The sequence below is a fragment of the Lithobates pipiens genome, unplaced genomic scaffold (genome assembly GCF_037356315.1).
Source record: "Lithobates pipiens isolate NorthernLeopardFrog02 unplaced genomic scaffold, aLitPip1_a1.2 Scaffold_8, whole genome shotgun sequence".
Classification (NCBI taxonomy): Eukaryota; Metazoa; Chordata; class Amphibia; order Anura; family Ranidae; genus Lithobates; species Lithobates pipiens.
The window spans coordinates 206,480,948-206,501,132 of record NW_027507903.1 but is presented as its reverse complement, the minus strand read 5'-3'; the positions used below and the strand labels follow the sequence as shown (position 1 = coordinate 206,501,132).

Sequence of the window (20,185 nt, the reverse complement as noted above, 5' to 3'; positions counted from 1 at the left end):
TCTCCCACAATGGAAGAGCAATAGGCAAGGGATCATCTCCCACAATGGAAGCGCACCAGGCAGGGGATCATCTCCCACAATGGAAGCGCACCAGGCAGGGGATCATCTCCTACAATGGAAATGCACCAGGCAGGGGATCATCTCCCACAATGGAAGTGCACCAGGCAGAGGATCATCTCCCACGATGAAAGAGCACCAGGTGGAGGATCATCTCCCACAATGGAAGTGCACCAGGTGGAGGATCATCTCCCACAATGGCAGCGCACCAGGCAGGAGATTATCTCCCACAATGGCAGCGCAAAAGGCAAGGGATCATCTCCCACAATGGAAACGCACCAGGCAGGGGATCATCTCCCACAATGGAAACACACCAGGCAGAGGATCATCTCCCACAATGGAAGCGCACCAGGTGGAAGATCATCTCCCACAATGAAAGAGCACCAGGTGGAGGATCATCTCCCACAATGGAAGCGCACCAAGCAGGGGATCATCTCCCACAAGTGAAGTGCACCAGGCAGAAGATCCTCTTCCCTGCAGTCGCGTCACTCATTCACAGTCCTCTGTGAATGGAAAAACGACAAGGTCCGGCAACCTTGTGGCTGTCGGCATGTAGTTTTCCATGAATTACCACAGTGCTGCGGTAGTTCATCGAGTCTTCCTGAATGTATCAGTTTCCTCGTACGAGGTTTGAGCAAGCTGATACACTGACAGATCTGCAGGAGACCTGCATGGCACCAGCGATCTCCTGCTTGCTGGTGCAAAGCTTTACAGGCTCCTGCAACAAAAAATAAATGCACATTTTTACCTACAAAAAAAAGTGCATTTATATATTTATATTTTTAAAAAGTGAACTCATACTTTAAGCTATAATACAAGCTACCAATCTCATTAGCATGTCCTAGCAGTGTGTGATGCTCTGCCTTCAAATGTTTATGAAGGATCTAAAAACATTTTTGAAATACAGTAGCAATCCTTTTTCAAAAAATGGGTGGTCATACCTTGGTCCAATTCTTTAGTGATATTCTTTTCCAGCTCCTGCTGCATCTGGAATACATATTTGCACTGCTGGTGAGTATTAAAAATGTAACGCACACTGTATGTAACTAAGCTTACATTTACCACACAAAGTTCAGTTCAAATACACCCTTTTGTTAAAGGGGGTTAACATTTGTCAAATAACCCTATGAACTGCAGAGCTTCAAATCCACCTACTGCCAAATTTTTAATTTTCCATTTTCATCTCATCAATGAAACCGACAACAGTAAGGCAATACAGCAACATAATTCATAAATAGTCAGTGCAGACTGACTGATTTTATATAATTAAAAAAAAGTATATAATAAAAAAAATCATATATGGCAAGAGAAAACCATACACACGAGTCCAAGTTCACATATAAGAACCGTAGCCAATCCAAGAAAGCGGAAAAAATAAAAAAACACAGAAGCGGAACACCAGACAGAAAGAAGTTTGTTTCTCCACAGTTGTGACTAGGTTGCTCAGAAATAAATCCTCTATGTGCATCTGTATCAGTGGCTCCACCCTAGACAATGCGGGCCGCTCACCTCAGACTGTGGACCTCTGACTTAACAGACAGATCAAACAAGCCTTCTCAGATGGATATAATGGATTATCTTTGCCTCTGTGGGGATCCAGTTAATAAAATCCTGCCGCTCCACATCACCAGCTGGATAGCACACTCAAATGCCAGATGGAATTGTTGCACCATGCAAAATCAATAGGAAATACTTAGTGCTCTCTGACTTAGAACATACAGTTGTGCTCATAAGTTCACATACCCTAAGAGAATTTATGATTTCTCAGAGAATATGAATGATAACACAAACTTTTCCTTCACTCATGGTTGGTGTTTGGCTGAAGCCATTTATTATCAATCAACTGTGTTTACTCTTTTTAAACCATAATGGCAAAAGAAACTACCCAAATGACCCTGATCAAAAGTTTACATACCCCTGTTATTAATACTGTGTATTGCCCCCTTTAATATCAATGACAGCTTGAAGTATTTTGTGGTATTTGTGGATGAGGCTCTTTATCTTCTCAGATGGTAAAGTTGCCCATTCCTCTTGGCAAAAAGCCGCCAGTTGCTGTAAATTATTGGGCTGTCTTGCATGAACTGCATGTTTGAGATCTCTCCAGAGTGGCTCAATGATATTGAAGTCAGGAGACTGAGATGGTCACTCCAGAACCTTCACTTTATTCTGCTGTAGCCAATGATGGGTTGACTTGGCCTTGTGTTTTGGATCATTGCCATGTTGGAATGTCCAAGTACATCCCATGTGCAGCTTCCTGGCTGATGAATGCAAATGTTCCTCCAGTATTTTTTGATAACATACTGCATTCATCATGCAATCAATTTTGACCAAATTTCCTGTGCCTTTGTAGCTCACACATCCCCAAAACATCAGTGATCCAAATGTAGTGTTTATGGTTGTGGCCAAAAAGCTCAATTTTGGTGTCATCACTCCAAATGACTTTGTGCCAGAAGGTTTGAGGCTTGTCTCTGTGCTGTTTGGCGTATTGTAAGCGGGATACTTTGTGGCATTTGCTTAGCAATGGCTTTCTTCTGGCGTATCGACCATGCAGCCCATCTTTCTGCCTCCTTATTGTGCATCTTGAAACAGCCGCACCACATGTTTTCAGAGAGTCCTGTATTTCACCTGAAGTTATTTGTGGGTTTTTCTTTTCATTCCAATTTTCCTGGCAGTTGTGGCTGAAATATTAGTTGGTCTACCTGACTGTAGTTTGGTTTCAAAAGAACCCCTCATTTTACACTTCTTGATTAGAGTTTGAACACTGCCGATCGGCATTATCAATTCCTTGCATACCTTTTTATATCCCTTTCCTATTTTATAGAGTTCAACACTACCTTTTCCCACAGATCCTTTGACAATTCTTTTGCTTTCCCCATGACTCAGAATCCAGAAACGTCAGTGCAGCACTGGATGAAATATGCAAGGGTCTGTCAGGAGCCCAGAAATTCATTGGCCTTTAATACACACACACACACTAATTACAAGCAAACAGATCACAGGTGCAGATGGTTACCTTTAATAGCCATTCAAACCATTTTGTGTCAGCTTGTGTGCATGTTATGAGGCCAAAATCGCCAAGGTATGTAAACATTTGATCTGGGTCATTTGGGTAGTTTCTGTTGCCATTATCAATCAACTCTTTTTAAATCATAATGACACAAAAGTTTTCGTGTCATTATTCATATTCTCTGAAAAATGGGCAAGAAATCATAAATTCTGCCAGGGTATGTAAACTTATGAACACAACTGTAATTTATTGATTAAAAATACAATTACAAGCGAGGCACTGATGACCTAGTGCCTGGATTCAAAGCGTTCAGTAAGCGTTTTGGGCAAGACAATGAAATGAAAGGTGGCTACAGATGACGTCATGGAGTCCTCCTGCATGGGTATCGTCCTAGCGGGCGTGACTTCCTCAAAGATTACGGAGGCTCACACATCATCTTAAATACACACCACCTAATCACTTAAAGAGGAAGTAAACCCTGATGAGTTTACTTCCTGTTTCATTCCATGCAAAGGTAAAGCATAATGGACTACTATGCATCGCATAGTAGACCATTATGTGTCACTTACCTGACACAGAAGCCAGTGAAGTCACCGCTGTCCCCTGTAGTCCGTCGCATCCATCTTCTCGGTGGGTCTCGCTGCTCCGTTGCTGTCATTCGGCGAAGCCGAGATGACGTCACTCCCGCGCATGCGCACAGGAGCTACCACTCGCGGCATGCGCCGTAGACAGCGTGCCTGTCTTTCGGCAAATATCTTCTAAACCGTGTAGGTTTAGGAGATATTTCTTGGACCTACAGGTAAGCCTTAATCTAGGCTTACCTGTAGGTCAAAGTGTGTTGTAAGGGATTACAACCACTTTAACACATGTGATCAGCCTCCTCACTGCATCCATTTCCATAGTGATAGAGATGCTAAACTTAACTTCCCCGGTTATCAAAAATCCAGCGCACTAATTTGGCTTTGCAAAAAGTGTACCAAAGCCAGATAGGTTATAGCAGGCAAACAAGACATTATAATCCAATCATTATGGAGATATATAAATACAACAATATCATCATAAGTACTCCAACGTCAAAACAGCCACTCTTCGTTATACACATTAATTGTGTATTGATTAATACATAAAAATTTGTAAAAAGGACTACTTAAAAATGACCTAATAGCATCAGCGATCTAATAAGGCACATAATGAATTCATAAAGGATTCCTCATAATAACCAACTATTAATAACTAGGTAGTATTTAATAGTTGTTTATTATGAGGAATCTTTTAGGAATTCATTATGTGCCTTATTAGATCGCTGATGTTATTAGGTAATGTTTAATGTAATTGTAATGTCATTTTTAGGAAATTTTATGTATTAATCATGTGTATAATGAAGGGCGGCTTCTTTGACGTTAGAATAATTATGATGGCATTGTTGTATTTATACATTATAGCTCCATAATGATTGGATTAGGATTTTTATTCTAATAGTTTAAATAGAGAATCCTGGCCTTCTCAAGTGTCATGTCCGGTGAGCTGAAGATGTGTTGTTTTCCCACTATAAACTATCTGACTTTGGTGCCTTTTTTCAGAGCCAGATTAGCGCACTGTTTTTTTGATAACCGAGGAAGTGACATTTAGCATCTCTGCCACTATGGCAATGAATGCAGTGAGGAGGTGGATCACATGTGTTAAGTGATTAGGTGGTGTGTATTTAAGTGGGATGATGGTGCGAGCCTTCATAATCGCTGAGGAAGTCCCACCCACTGGGACGATACCCGTGCGGGAGGACGCCATGAAATCTTTTGCAGCACCTTTCATTTCATGGTCTCGCCGAGATGCTTACTGAACGCTTTGAATCTTTGAATCCAGGCACTTGGTCATCAGTACATTGCTTGTAAGTGTATTTATATTCAATAAATTACGTTCTAAGTCAGAGAGCACTATGTATCTCCTATTGATTTTGCATAGCGCAACAATTCCATCTGGTATTTGAGTGTGCTATACAGCTGGTGATGTGGAGCAGCAGGATATCAATAACTGGATCCCCACAGAGGCAACGATCATCCATTATATCCATCTGGGAAGTCTTGTTTGACCTGTCTGTTAAGTCAGAGGTCCACAGTCTGAGATGAGCGGCCCGCATTGTCTAGGGAGGAGCCACTGATACGGATACACATAGAGGATTTATTTCTGAGCACCCCAGTCACAACTGGCGAAACAAACTTCTGTCGTGTTTTCCGCTTCTGTATTTTTTTCACTTTCTTGGATTGGCTACGGATCTTATATATGAACTTGGACTCGTGTGTATAGTTTTCCTTTGCCATATATGAATTTTTATTTATTTTATTATATAATATTTTTAGCGCTTCATTTACTATTTATGAATTTATTCCTAGGGATTGATATATTGGACAAGGGCCATTTGTTTTGGTTTGATATATTGACCTTGAGTGCTTAGCTGCTTTGGTATTTTAGTGTTGGTTTTTGCACTGACTGAACCCCCTTTTTAATACAGTAACCTACTTGGAAGGCTAAGAATGCAGTTCAGACTATGCAAAGAATCTTTCCATGTTGCTGACTTTCAGGGGTAAGTATTTACCATTGCTCTGTTTTTTTTCTGTCAAAGCTAAACCCTGCTCATATATATTTAGATAAGCACTGTGACTTTTTGAAAGATGATATGCCAATAATGCAATCAAGTAGGAAGCAAATGTTGACCGTCACTATCTGAAAAGTCATAGGGCTATCTAAGTGATACTAAAGTCTAGTTTGTTTTTTTTGTCAAAAATAACAAACATGTTATACTTACCTGCGCTGTGCAGTGGTTTTGCACAGAGCAGCCCAGATCCTCCTCTTCTTGGGTTCCTTTCTCCTGTTGAGTGCTCCCACAGCAAGCAGCTTGCTACTGGGGCACCCGCCTTGAGCTGCAGCTCTCTGTGTCCATTCAGACATTGAGCTGTGGGCCTGCCCAGCCCCCCCCCCTCATTGGCTCAGTGACTTTGATTAGCCAGAGCCCATAGCGCCACGTTGCTGTCTCAGCCAATGAGGAGGGGAGTCCCGGACAGCTGAGTCTCTCGCTGGATTTAGATGGGGCTCAGGGAAGTATTAGGGAGGCTGCTGCACACAGAAGGTTTTTTTTTATCTTAATACATAGAATGCATTCGGATAAAAAAAAAAAAACCTTCTGCCTTTTCAACCACATTAGGTTGTCTTTGGACACGGGAAGGACAGGCATTCAAGCACAATCTGATCACTATATGGCACCTCTGTGAGGCAAGCATTCCTGTTTATGGCTATGGAGTTAGGAGGGATGTGGGAATTGGAGTGCAGGGCAGGCAGATGGTGCTGGAACATCTCATCTCAGGACAACCTTTTTGGTACAACATACCCTAGAGAAATGGCTGCTAACAGTTTTCTGCTTCACCCTCCTGAGTGATGGCAGGAAATAATCACCTAATCTGGCTGTAATGAGAATTCCTACAGTACAGCTGGCCCTCCTGGACCAGGCCCTATCAGAACTGTATTGTTTTATTGCAGGCAGCGGTCCTTTTGTTCCTGCAGTGCTGTAAGCTTCTCCTCCTCTCCCTCTGGCTGAGCTGTAGGGAGATAAGTTCAAGCATCTGTGGCCCCATTTTCCTGCTGTCTGGGCCCTTCACCATGTGCCCTTTTCCCCTGCAGCGCTGGGCACACAGGGATGTTTCACGATGGAGAGCGGGGGAAGGGGCTGAAAAAAATGACATATTCCTTTTCTGAATGAACACAGTGAGTGATTGGTAATGATTTCTCCTTTGCCCATTCATTGCTGAAACATAGTAAACTGTTTTGTATGATTCAGATTGTGAACGAATAGGAAGCCTGAGAGCACTTCCTATTTATTCATCTGTGCAGCTAAGGCTGCAGAGAAAGGGGCTGATGAATCTATGTCCTCAGTTCTTTTTCTGTCCTAAATGTAAGACATCAGGGATCTGTTTAGACCCCTGATATTTCACCGAAGCCCCCCAACAGGGCAGTTAAAAATAAATAAGTAAAAAAAGTAAAGTCTAAAAACATATGAAATAAAAAATATATATATAATGAAGGACTTGTTTACATGTGCGTTGCGCTCTATAATTTCCTCCGTGGCTGCAAGGCATGTGTACACCCCCTATTCACTGCCTCTGTTGCTCTGCGTTTGAGCTTTGGGGTGCACACCCTAATGCAATAGGCTGTGCACACCTATGATTGTTTCTTTAGGTTTGGTGCAGTCATGTCTGCATGGCCATCAGTTATCACTTTAAATTAGGTTCAAAGGAAAATAGAAAATTTGACAGGCGCAATGTAAAATCATAAATGCAACTAACCTTTACAAAGTAAGCTCCCATTTCATTAGCACTAAAACCACTCCCGACTGGGTTGAGAAAACCCCCTCCAAGTCCCAGACTTCGGCTCAGAGCTGGATTACTACCAAGACCTCCAAGAGAACTTGTATCCAAAAGAGGGTTTCCATTTAGACTTCCGTTCAGAAAACTGCTTGCAAACAAGGATTTGCTTCTTTGCCGTTCATTAAGTAGCTTGGCATTTACTTCTGCAAGCCTTTCATTAGCTCTGTAAAAATATTAAATTATACTTTTTTTTTTTTGCTTTATGCAGAAGTGGTCAAACACAGCTCATATAATTCTAGTTTTGGAAACTAATAAATGTTACTCACCTTCAAGCAAGAATAACAATTACACAGTGAGCTTACATATATTTGCTAAACAGATACAATATACATTTCTCATTGAAAGTGTTCAAGGCAGATTATTCAGTCTGTAGATGCAAGAAGTATCGAGATATTATAAAAGGATGGAGTATAAATTGATTCTCAGCTTTGATCTTATTATATTGTACATTTTCAGTTCTATAGTTACATAGTAGGTGAGGTTGAAAAAAGACACAAGTCCAACCTATGTGTGTGGTTATATGTCAGTATTACATTGTATATCCCTGTATGTTGTGGTCGTTCAGGTGCTTATCTAATAGTTTCTTGAAACTATCAATGCCCCCCGCTGAGACCACTGCCTGTGGAAGGGGATTGCACATCCTTGCTGCTCTTACAGTACAGAACCCTCTACGCAGTTTAAGGTTAAACCTTTTTTCTTCTAATTTTAATGAGTGATCACAAGTCTTGTTAAACTCCCTTTTGCGAAAAAGTTTTATCTCTATTGTGGGGTCACCAGTACGGTATTTGTATAATGAAATCATATCCCCTCTCAAGCGTCTCTTCTCCAGAGAGAATAAGTTCAGTGCTCGTAACCTTTCCTCATAAATAATATCCTCCAGACCCTTTATTAGCTTTGTTGCCCTTCTTTGTACTCGCTCCATTTCCAGTACATCCTTCCTGAGGACTGGTGCCCAGAACTGAACAGCATACTCCAGGTGTGGCCGGACCAGAGTCTTGTAGAGTGGGAGAAATATTGGTTTATCTCTGGAGTTGATCCCCTTTTTAATGCATGACAATATTCTGTTTGCTTTGTTAGCAGCAGCTTGCATTGCATGTCATTACTGAGCCTACTGAGGTCCTTTTCCATCCTAGATTCCCCCAGAGGTTCTCTCCTCAGTGTATAGATTGCATTCATATTTTTTCCACCCAAATGCATTATTTTACATTTTTCTACATTGAATCTCATTTGCCATGTAGTTGCCCACCCCATTAATTTGTTCAGATCTTTTTGCTAATGATACCGTTCTCATTACTAAAATCTTGTATATAGACCCTTATCATCCCCTCCAAGAGTTTACATACTATTGATGTTATACTAACTGGTCTGTAATTCCCAGGGATGTATTTTGGGCCCTTTTTAAATATTGGTGCTACATTGGCTTTTCTCCAATCAGCTGTTACCATTCCAGTCAGTAGACGGTCAGTAAAAATTAGGAACAATGGTCTGGCAATTACTTGACTGAGTTCCCTAAGTACCCTCGGGTGCAAGCCATCTGGTCCCGATGACTTGTTAATGTTAAGTTTCCCAAGTCTAATTTTAATTCTGTCCTCTGTTAACCATGGAGGTGCTTCCTGTGATGTGTCATGAGGATAAACACTGCAGTTTAGATTACTGAAGCCCCCCCCGATTCCCTTGTGAAGACCGAGCAGAAGAATAAATTCAATACCTTCACCAACTCCCCATCCTTTGTAACCAGATGTCCTTCCTCATTCTTTATGGGGCCAATATGGTCTGTCCTCCCTTTTTTACTGTTTACATACTTAAAGAATTTCTTGGATTTTTTTTGCTCTCCTCTGCTATGTGTCTTTCATGTTCTATCTTAGTCGTCCTTATTGCACCCTTACATATCTTGTTGCATTCTTTATAAAGTCTGAATGCTGATGATGATCCCTCAACCTTGTATTATTTGAAGGCCTTCTCCTTTGCTTTTATATGCATTTTTACATTGGAGTTAAGCCATTCAGGACTTTTTTTCACTCTTTTCAATTTATTACCCAATGGGAAGCATTGGCTAATGCCCTTATTTAATATGCTCTTAAAGCAAACCCATCTCTCCTCCGCATTCTTTGTTCCTAATAGCAATAAAGAATGTATTTCCTTCACTGATATCTTCAGAGTTGCTCACCTTTCTAGCTTTGAAGCCAATGATTTTCTAGTCTTCTGCTCTTCAGCATACATGTCTTTGATCCTATTAAGCTCTGCGAGAGTGGAGTCTTTTTGGCTCATATTTTCTTCCTGTTTATTCTTAATTTTGTTTAGCTCAGATTCAAGGTCTTGAATTCTATGATCCAACTGATTCTTGACTGTAGTGTCATTTTCAGCTCTCAACTGTTCTAACTTGTCTTTTGATGCAGCTTGCGCCTGAAAAAAAAATTCACAGTTACTATCTGGGTCCATTTACAAATTTTTACAATAAATGCTTAGTGGGGAGATACTGCTTCTGGGAAAGTATGACATGTACATTGTAAGACTATTCACACTACACAGTTAAAGTGTTACTAAAACCACAACAGTAAAATCAGTCTGTATATGCAGTAAAGAGTGCTTGTTATAATCACGGTGGAACCTAGGGGGTTAATCCTCTGCATTGTATAAAAAGGCTGTTTGATCCTGTCCTCTCTGTTCCTCACCACCTCTTCCACTGTCCCCAGCCCATCTGCTGATAGTGAGTCTAGAAGACACACTGCACATGCTCAGTTTGGTGTGTATTGTTAGAGAGTTTTTCTTGGGAAAATGCATGTGATCAGCAGAGAACCAATCAGCACTGTCCAGACAGTCCTGCAGCCTTATAGGACAGCCAGAGTAGAATGAAAAATTATCCTACAAACTCTAAACAGACACTGACAGAAGTCACAAGACTGTTCTAACTGATAATGAGAAAAGCTATTTAGCAGTTTATATTTACTAAAACTATTGCATTTCCATGTTCTGTTTAATGTAGGAGGCCAGATATAGTGAATGCAGTGTCCTGGGTTTAGTAACACTTAACGGGAACCATTTTTAATTAGTTTTGGATAGAATGGAGTGAGATTAGAACATTTGGTCAGAATGATCTGGATAGCGGTAAAAAACATCAGAAATGATACATAAGAGGCTTTCTGGATCTTCACTCTGGGATCCCTCACCCCCAAAGGTCTCAACGAAGAGATTGAATTACTTCATGTGGTTTAGCCCCAAGTGTCTTTTTCTTTCTTCTTCACTAAACATATTCTGTTTGGCAGGTCCCTTCAAGCAATTAGCTCTTGCTTAGTTTTATTTCCCTCCTTCCCAGCCTCTTCTGTCAAGCATTATTCTATGTTTTATCCCTTGCATTGGTCACATTTACATGTTAGGCCTGGAGTACCTCTACATCTATGTAGTGGGGTATATATATCCAGGAGCCTAGGTAGACCCATTAGTAGTTTTATTTAGTTAGGAATAGCAAGGAAAGCACGCCTAGGAAGATTCTCATTACTCCTAATACAAAAAGGAGTACTAGAAGGAGCATACTTGCTTTAGACTACATGAATCCAATAGATGTAAGCCATTGTCTGGCTATCACACAGGGGCATGGGGTACAGCAATCCCACCCTGATGGGTTTTAGAAGACACTCTTGTGTAATGTTGGTCTGACAGTGGTGCACACTCTCCTTCCCCTAGTCTCCATGGGAACCGTGTGACATATCATCATGTGGGCGTGTGTGTGTGCGTGTGTGTGTATAAGTAAATATAAGTAGCAAGAAGAGGTCAGTCATTCTTTGCTTTGGCTCTGAGGAAAAGGGTCCACCCTCAAAAAACGTTAGCCATTGAAAATATCGCCTGGTCTTCTGGCATCACAGGTTCATACAACAGACCTGACAAAGACTGTTCGGATTTGCATTTGTCATGATATGTCTATATACTATGTCTGTATTTGAGCAGAACTATTGCTATTTTTACTTGGATTAAAAATATTTTTGGTAATGCACTAGGTCAGTGCACCCTCCTTTTTTCTAATATCTTATGGATTTGTAAATTTTTCAGGTTTTTATTGCTGTCTGTGCCCTCGTTAGATAGATTCACCCTCTATATTTGGCCTGTTTACTGCTCTCACTGAAAGAAAGAAAGTCTCATATTTTGGGCTGTCACCACAACAGGAATAGAAGGGGAAATTTCCAATGGGGAAGCTAGTTCTGGTGACAACAAGTAATTTTCTCACTTTAGAGGGATTTTCTCCCAATTCCGGTTTTGGCTATGGGACAGGAAGTGAAGGGAAATATCCCTAAGGGCAAAAAACATTTACCAAAATTAAAAGAAAAAAAGTTGTGCCTTTAGGACTACTTTAAATTAAAGTAAGACAGAGTTCTGTCCTGGGACCAATCCTATTTAATTTGTTCATAAACGACCCGAAGGATGGGGTACAGTTCAATCTCTGTATTTGCAGACAACACTAAGCTAAGCAGGGCAATAACTTCTCTGCAGGATGTGGAAACCTTGCAGGAAGATCTGAACAAATTAATGGGGTGGGCAACTACATGGCAAATGAGGTTTAACCACTTCCCGCCCAGTCAATAACGGGAAGTGGTTCTGTTATCCTGACTGGGCGTGATAATCAGCACATGTGCCAAAAAGGTACCCAGTCAGTGCCCCCTCAGGATCGCCTATCAGTGCCCAATAAAGTGGCAATCAGTGCCATATAGTGCCCACCACATTGCCAATCAGTGCCCTACAGTAACACATGTCAAAACCTCATCATCAGTGCCACCTGCCAGTGCCGATCAGTGCTGCCTATCAGTGCCAGTGCCGCCTATCAGTGCCCATAACAGCCGCTTATCAGTGCCCATCTGTGCCACCTGTCAGTGCCCATCAGTACTGCATATAAGTGCCGCCTATTGGTGTCCATCAGTGCTGCATATCAGTGCCGCCTATCAGTGCCCATCAATTCTACATATCAGTGCAAACTCATCAGTGCCCAACAGTGAAGAAGAAAACTATTTTTTTAACCAAAACTAAGAAAACCTTTTTTTTCCTCAAAAATGTTGGTCTTTTTTAGTTGGTTTAGCAAAAAATAAAAACCGCAGAGGTGATCAAATACCACAAAAATAAAGTTCTATTTGTGGGAAGAAAATTATAAAAATCTAGTTTGGGTACAGCGTTGTATGACCGCGTAATTGTCATTCAAACTGCGACAGCACTGAAAGCTGAAAATTACCCTGGGCAGGAAGGGGCGAAAGTGCATGGTACTGAAGTGGTTAATGTAGAAAAATTTAAAATAATGCATTTGGATGGCAAAAATATGAATGCAATCTATACACTCAGGGGAGAACCTCTGGGGGAATCAAGGATGGAAAAGGACCTGGGGGTCCTAGTAGATGATATGCCAAGCTGCTAACAAAGAATATTGGCATGCATTAAAAAAAGAGGATCGACTCCAGCGATAAAACGATAATTCTCCCACTCTACAAGACTCTGGTTCGGCCGCACCTAGAGTATGCTGTTCAGTTCTGGGCACCAGTCCTCAGGTAGGATGTACTGGAAATAGAGCAACAAAGCTAATAAAGGGTCTGGAGAATACTAGTTATGAGGAAAGGTTGCGAGCACTGAACTTATTCTCTCTGGAGAAGAGAAGCTTTAGAGGGGATATGATTTCAATTTATAAATACCGTACTGGTGACCCCACAATAGGAATAAAACTTTTTTATCAAGACTCGAGGCCACTCATTAAAATTAGAATGAAAGAGGTTTAACCTTAAACTGTGTAGAGTGTTCTTTACTGTAAGACTGGCAAGGATGTGGAATTCTCTTCCACAGGCGGTGGTCTCAGTGAGGGGCATCGATAGTTTCAAGAAACTATTAGATAAGCACCTGAACGACCGCAACATACAGGGATATACAATGTAATACGGACATATAATCACACACATAGGTTGGACTCGTTTTTCAACCTCACCTACTATGTAACTATGCAAGACCAATTTGGCTTGTGTTTCTTAATAATAAAAAAAAAAAGTTATTTTCCATTTATTTCCCCCTTTCTCTATCATTTGTCTTGTTTTTGCAGAGATGGAAGCAATTTTAGACATCTGCATTGTGACAAATTTTCAGTCCCCTGAACAATGTGAGCAGCTAAAACTTGACCAGTGTTCTGCTGTACCTATAGCAACAGATGCGGCGGTTCAATGCCCAGAGTCTATACAAGACTGCACATTGTAGGGACTGTCACAAATCTTCTAAACACTTAGGGATTGATTTACTAAAATTGGAGAGTGCAAAATCATTTGTGCATGGTATCCAATCAGCTTCTAACTTTAGCTTGTCAATTAAAGTGGAAATCCAACACTAAACAAACACTAAAATCACTACATCTACAGTGGTGTGAAAAAGTGTTTGCCCCCTTCCTCATTTCCTGTTCCTTTGCATGTTTGTCACACTTAAGTGTTTCGGAACATCAAACCAATTTAAACAATAGTCAAGGACAACACAAGTAAACACAAAATGCAATTTGTAAATGAAGGTGTTTATTATTAAAGGTGAAAAAAAATCCAAACCATCATGGCCCTGTGTGAAAAAGTGATTGCCCCCTAAACCTAATAACTGGTTGGGCCACCCTTAGCAGCAACAACTGCAACCAAGCGTTTGCGATAACGTGCAATGAGGCTTTTACAGCGTCCTGGAGGAATTTTGGCCCACTCATCTTTGCAGAATTGTCCTAATTCAGTTACATTAGAGGGTTTTCGAGCATGAACGGCCTTTTTAAGGTCATACCACAACATCTCAATAGGATTCAGGTCAGGTCTTTGGCTAGGCCACTCCAAAGTCTTCATTTTGTTTTTCTTCAGCCATTCGGTGGTGGACTTGCTGGTGTGTTTAGGATCATTGTCCTGCTGCAGAACCCAAGTTCGTTTCAGCTTGAGTACACGAACAGATGGTCGGACATTCTCCTTCAGGATCTCTTGGTAGACAGCAGAATTCATAGTTCCTTTTATCACGGCAAGTCTTCCAGGTCCTGAAGCAGCAAAACAGCCCCAGACCATCACACTACCACCACCATATTTTACTGTTGGTATAATGTTCTTTTTATGAAATGCAGTGTTCCTTCTACGCCAGATATACTTGGACATACACCTTCCAAAGAGTTCCACTTTTGTCTCATCGGTCCACAGAATGTTGTCCCAAAAGTCTTGGGGATCATCAAGATGTGTTGTGGAGAAATTGAGACGAGCTTTGATGTTCTTTTTGCTCAGCAGTGGTTTTCTCCTTGGAACTCTGCCATGCAGGCCATTTTTGCCCAGTCTTTTCCTGATGGTGGAGGCATGAACGCTGACCTTAACTGAGGCAAGTGAGGCCTGCAGTTCCTTGGACGTTGTTGTGGGGTCTTTTGTGACCTCTTGGATGAGTCGTCGCTGCGCTCTTGGGGTAATTTTGGGCGGCCGGCCACTCCTAGGAAGGTTCACCAATGTTCCATGTCTTCGCCATTTGTGGATAATGGCTCTCACTGTGGTTCGCTGGATTCCCAAAGCTTTGGAAACGGCTTTATAACCCTTTCCAGACTGATAGATCTCAATTACTTTCTTTCTCAATTGTTCCTGAATTTGTTTGGGTCTCGGCATGATGTGTAGCTTTTAAGGATCTTCTGGTGGACCTTACTGTGTCAAGCAGCTCCTATTTAAGTGATGCCTTGATTGTGAACAGGTGTGGCAATAATCAGGCCTGGGTGTGGCTAGAGAAATTGAACTCGGGTGTGGACAACCACAGTTATAGTATGTTTTAACAAGGGGGCAATCACTTTTTCACACAGGGCCATGATGGTTTGGATTTTTTTTCACCTTTAATAATAAACACCTTCATTTACAAATTGCATTTTGTGTTTACTTGTGTTGTCCTTGACTATTGTTTAAATTGGTTTGATGTTCCGAAACACTTAAGTGTGACAAACATGCAAAGGAACAGGAAATGAGGAAGGGGGCAAACACTTTTTCACACCACTGTACAGGCATCCATGATCCAACGCTAACCTATCTAGCCCTGTAAAGGAGAAATCTGTATACATACCTTTTTTGATGCTGCTCGGGTCCGGTATCCAGCAGCGGAAGCAGAGAACACAGCTGATAACGGTGTAAAATGAATGGAGAGCGATTTCACTCATAGATTTACTATGGGGCTTACGTTGTCGGCTGCCATAGAGAAGCCACCGCTGACAGGTCAGCATGGGACCGTACCGGAGCAACTTCAGAAAAGGTATGCATATGGATTTCTTCTTTGCAGGGCTATATAGGTTAGTGTAAAGGCCCGTACACACGATCAGACTTTTTGACAACAAACATGCAAATTAGCTGTTTTGGAGCAACATCCGACTGTGTGTATGCTCCATCGGACAAACTTTTTCCATTTTCATCTGACTTTTGTTGGCTGTGCGAACGGACAAACTTTTTGACAACAAAAGTCCGATGGAGCAAAGTCCGATCGTGTGTATGCAAAACCATCGGACTTTTGCACAAGGTACAAACACGCATGCTCAGAACCAATGCAAAAGATCAGACAACAATACAGAAGTTGACCAAAGGTGGCGCTGGAGTAATTGAATGTCCTCTTTTGAAGTGTCGTCAGTACGTTGAAACGTCACTACGCTCATGTTTGTTGCCTAAAAAGTCAGATCGTGTGTATGCAATACAAACTTGTGGACTACACCCTTTGTACAAAAGTCCACGTGAAAGTTTGTACAAAGTCCGATCGTGTGTGTGAGGCTTTAGATTGTGGATGTCTATAGATGTAGCAATTTTGTGTTAAGCCTCATACACACGATCAGATTTTGTACAAACTTTCCCGTGGATTTTTGTACAAAGGGCGTCGGCTCTGAACTTGTATTGCAAACACTCGGCAGGACTTTTTCAGCCAACTTTCACCAAATCACGTGGTTTTTCTGCTCGTTACCGCCACCTTTGGTCAACTTCTGTATTGTTGTCTGATCTTTTGCATTGGTTCTGAGCATGTGTGTTTGTACTTTGTACAAAAGTTCTATGGTTTTCTGTACACACAATCAGACTTTGCTCCATCGGACCTTTGTTCCCAGAAAGTTTGTCCGTTCGCACAGCCAACAAAAGTCCGATGAAAACCAAAAAAAGTTTGTCCAATTGAGCGTACACACGGTCGGATGTTGCCTTAAAACAGCTAATTTGCATGTTTGTTGTCAAAAAGTCAGATCGTGTGTATGGGCCTTTAGGCTAGGTTCACACCGGAGCGATGCGGGAAGGCCGCAAATCCGCTGCGTTTTCCCGCATCGCATACCTCCCGCCGGCAGTTCACACTGCCCTATGCGGACTGCTGGGAGTGTCAATGAAATCTTAATGACACCCCCAGATCAGTCCGCATATCGCAGTGCAATTCTGCAAACCCGGACAGGAATCGGATCGCATGGTGTGAACACCCATGCGATCCGATTCTGCTGCGGACCAAAAAAAGGGTCCTGTGCGAGTTTGCGGCGGGTGTGATGCGAATTCAGCCATACTATCTGTATGGCTGAACTCGCATCACACAGAGATCGGATGTGATTTGCACTGCAGTGCGAATCAGATCCGGGTCTCCCACCCGCAGCGGTGTGAACCCAGCCTTAGAGTGGACTTCTACATAAGCTGACAAAAAAACCTGGAAGCTGATTGGTTTCTATGCACAGCTGCACAAAATTTTGCACTCTCTAGTTTTAGTAAATTAACCCCATTTGTGTATCTCTGTAGTAAACAAACCAACAGCCTAATATTAAGCAAAGTATAAAACTTAAAACCAAAAATGTAATATATTGCAGCTTACTAATCAGATGTTTTCGCTGTATTAGGGGTTTTTAGGCCTTTTCTCTCTGTTTTCCCTTGGTGATCTGGTCAGTATTATACAGACACCACGCTGGATAAATTAGCACAGCGGGCAGATTTCAGCAGAAACATTGTCAGTCTAACAAATTGAAGCTGAGCTCCAGCTAATACTTTATAATCAGCAAGCAGTTTTTTCCTTTTGAAATAAAGGTTTCACATAAATAAATAAAAGCTGATCATTGTAAGCACCCATGCAAATGTTAAATTGTCTGTCCCATCCCTGTAACTGCAAGAGAGCTTTTCTATTGAAAACCAACACACTTACTGGCTGGATCACCAAATGAAAATAGAAGCAAGAAAGCTTAAAAAAGAAAACGAAAGCACCCGTCACATCTAAGAATTAGTAAGCCGCAATATAATAAATGTTTGCTTTTGGGTTTAATACTGATTTAATTATGCAAATATGAGTGACTATAATCTGTGAAAGTGGTTTTCTCATTTATACCTGTAGAAACATATTGACCTCCTCCAGCTTTTGTCGTAATTCTTGCCTGCTCCTCTCATCAAGCTCTCTTTTATATTGTTCCATGTAACTTTGATCCATCTTGCTTGAACCTATGTGTCTTCTGAGCTCAGCCACTTCTTCTTCCAGCTGCCTCTTGCTTCTCTCTAATCGATCATGATTCTTGTGCAAAGCCTTCATTGAAGATAACTGTTCACGTAAGTCACGGTTTGAAGCCTCAAATTGAATGTATTTGTGGGATTCTCTTTCCAAATGTGAGGAAAGCTCTTCAATCTGAGCAATGTAAAAGAATACAACAAAACAATATAAATACAAGGCGGTGAACTGCTGACATTAGAGAGAGAGCATTAAAGACATTTAGTGGAAAGTAAAATGTAAACCACTTCCTTCTTTCCCAATATGCCCTATGAAATGAGAGAAGTTGGTACGGTTCTCTCTCGGTTGGATATCCACTGATTTTACTGGCTGGGGAAGAAGCGAGCACCTGCTGCAGTATTTGCATTAGCACAATTCCCATTGCACAGCGCATGTGATTCGCATACAAATCACACCACATTCCTATGCAAATCACACAAAGTTCTGTGCGGTGCAATTTAAGGCCATTTGTTTTGAATGGCTCAAATCGCACTACAGCCGCCTGAAAAAGGTGCACCATGCTATCCAGTTCAGGCAAATGCACTGTGTTTTGCGAACTGCTTTTAGGGTGCTGTTAACTTTTAATTGACACCTGCAGCAGATCGCATGAACACAGTGCAGTTGCTATGTGGGGCGGGACACGCGCAGGAATCACTGCATTTTCCTGCACTGCATCAGTGTAAACAACGGCTTAGGCTCGATTCACACAAGCGCATTTTTTGATGCATTTTGCAGAAATGCAAGGAAATTTTTTAACATGGGTTCCTATGGAACATGTTCACATCAATGCATTTTTGTGCCTCTGCGTTTTTGGAAAGGGTCAGGGACTTTTTTTCATGCAAAATGCAGCATTTTGCATGTAATAGAAGTCAATGGACCTGCATCAAAAACGCAAGTACCGCGTTTTTTTTGCCGCGATTTGCAATTTGCATTTTTTTTCACTGTATATATCTGGTTGCTAAGCAACCACAGTGTATAAAAAAAAAGAAAGAAAAAAAAGCAAAACGCAGCAAAATCAAGGTAAAAACGCGACAAGCACCGCAAAAACGCTCAAAAGCAACATTCATAGATGTGAATCGAGCCTTAGTGTCCAGCAAAAGAGAATCCATTAAAATCTGGTGTTTGGGATGAAATGCCCTGTACACACGGTTGGACATTTCGACCACAAAATCTGCCTGGATTTTTTCCGACGGATTTTGACCGAAACTTGTGTTGCATACACACGGTCGCACAAATTTGTCGGAAAATCTGCTCATTCTGAACGAGATGACGTAGAACACGTACAACGGGACTATAAACAGGCCAGTAGTCAATAGCTTTTGTCTCTTAGTTTATTCTGAGCATGCGTGGCACTTTGTCTGTCGGAATTGTCTACACACGATCGGAATTTATGTGATCGCATTTTGTTGGAAAGTTTTAGATCCCGCTCTCAAACTCTGTGTGTCGGAAAATCCGACAGAAAAAGTCGATAGAGCCCACACACGATCGGATTTTCAGACAACATAATCCGATCAGACTTTTTCCATCAGAATTTCCGAGCGTGTGTACAGGGCAAAAAAGAGTGTAGATCACAGGTGACTAAATGCATTACCTTTTCCTTTAGTTTGAGGACATCACTGTCTGTTTCATGGCTTCCTCTGTAGGACCCTTCCTTCATACTAATTGGCTGTTTTTCACCACTTTCAAACTCCTTCAATTTTTTCTTTGTAGTCTTTAAAAGTTTTTTCAGTCTAATGGGGCAAAGAGTTTCAAGGTGCATAAAAATAGGAAAAAAATACTAATTTAAAAAAAAAAAAACAATCTAATAAAAAAACAGTATGAAGTACCCTTAACAGCAAGCAGTCTTCTGAGTGGGCCCACAATGTGACCCTGTGCTTCTGCAAAGCATATAGTCAGACCCTCTGTGACAACATTATTTCTTCCTGGACATATATTTTACTCTAGAGATTAAACAATAATCCTGACACTTTATAAAGCTCTGGTTCGGCCCCTTTATTATTTTTGTGTGTGTTAGTGATATATATAATAGGTGTTTCAATACCCAGTCACCCCTAAAGGGATCTGACTGTGACTAGCAAGAGCTAAAGGTCTATGTTCTTATGGTTGAGCATTCAAGTGACATTGCAAATGTACATATAAGTAAGCCAAACATTTGCGGACGCAGCCGCCCTATCACTTTCAAAAATATAACATTTTCACAGTAGAAAATAACTTTTTATCACTATAATTAGTAATAGGAGGTCTAGCG

The 20,185-nt window shown here is 41.3% G+C and overlaps 1 protein-coding gene across 8 annotated transcripts in view; it reads right to left on the bottom strand.

Moving 5' to 3' along the window:
• Positions 1 to 20,185, bottom strand: part of ANKRD26 (ankyrin repeat domain containing 26) — a 114,323-nt gene that overhangs the window by 8,411 nt on the left and 85,727 nt on the right. For all 8 annotated transcript variants that reach the window (XM_077470039.1, XM_077470040.1, XM_077470041.1 and 5 more), the window contains 5 exons: positions 19,529 to 19,667; positions 17,785 to 18,075; positions 9,644 to 9,879; positions 7,396 to 7,639; positions 999 to 1,044 (listed from right to left, as the gene is read on the bottom strand). In XM_077470039.1, coding sequence (XP_077326165.1) covers positions 999 to 1,044; positions 7,396 to 7,639; positions 9,644 to 9,879; positions 17,785 to 18,075; positions 19,529 to 19,667 — 956 coding nt within the window. The remainder of the gene's footprint in view (positions 1 to 998; positions 1,045 to 7,395; positions 7,640 to 9,643; positions 9,880 to 17,784; positions 18,076 to 19,528; positions 19,668 to 20,185) is intronic.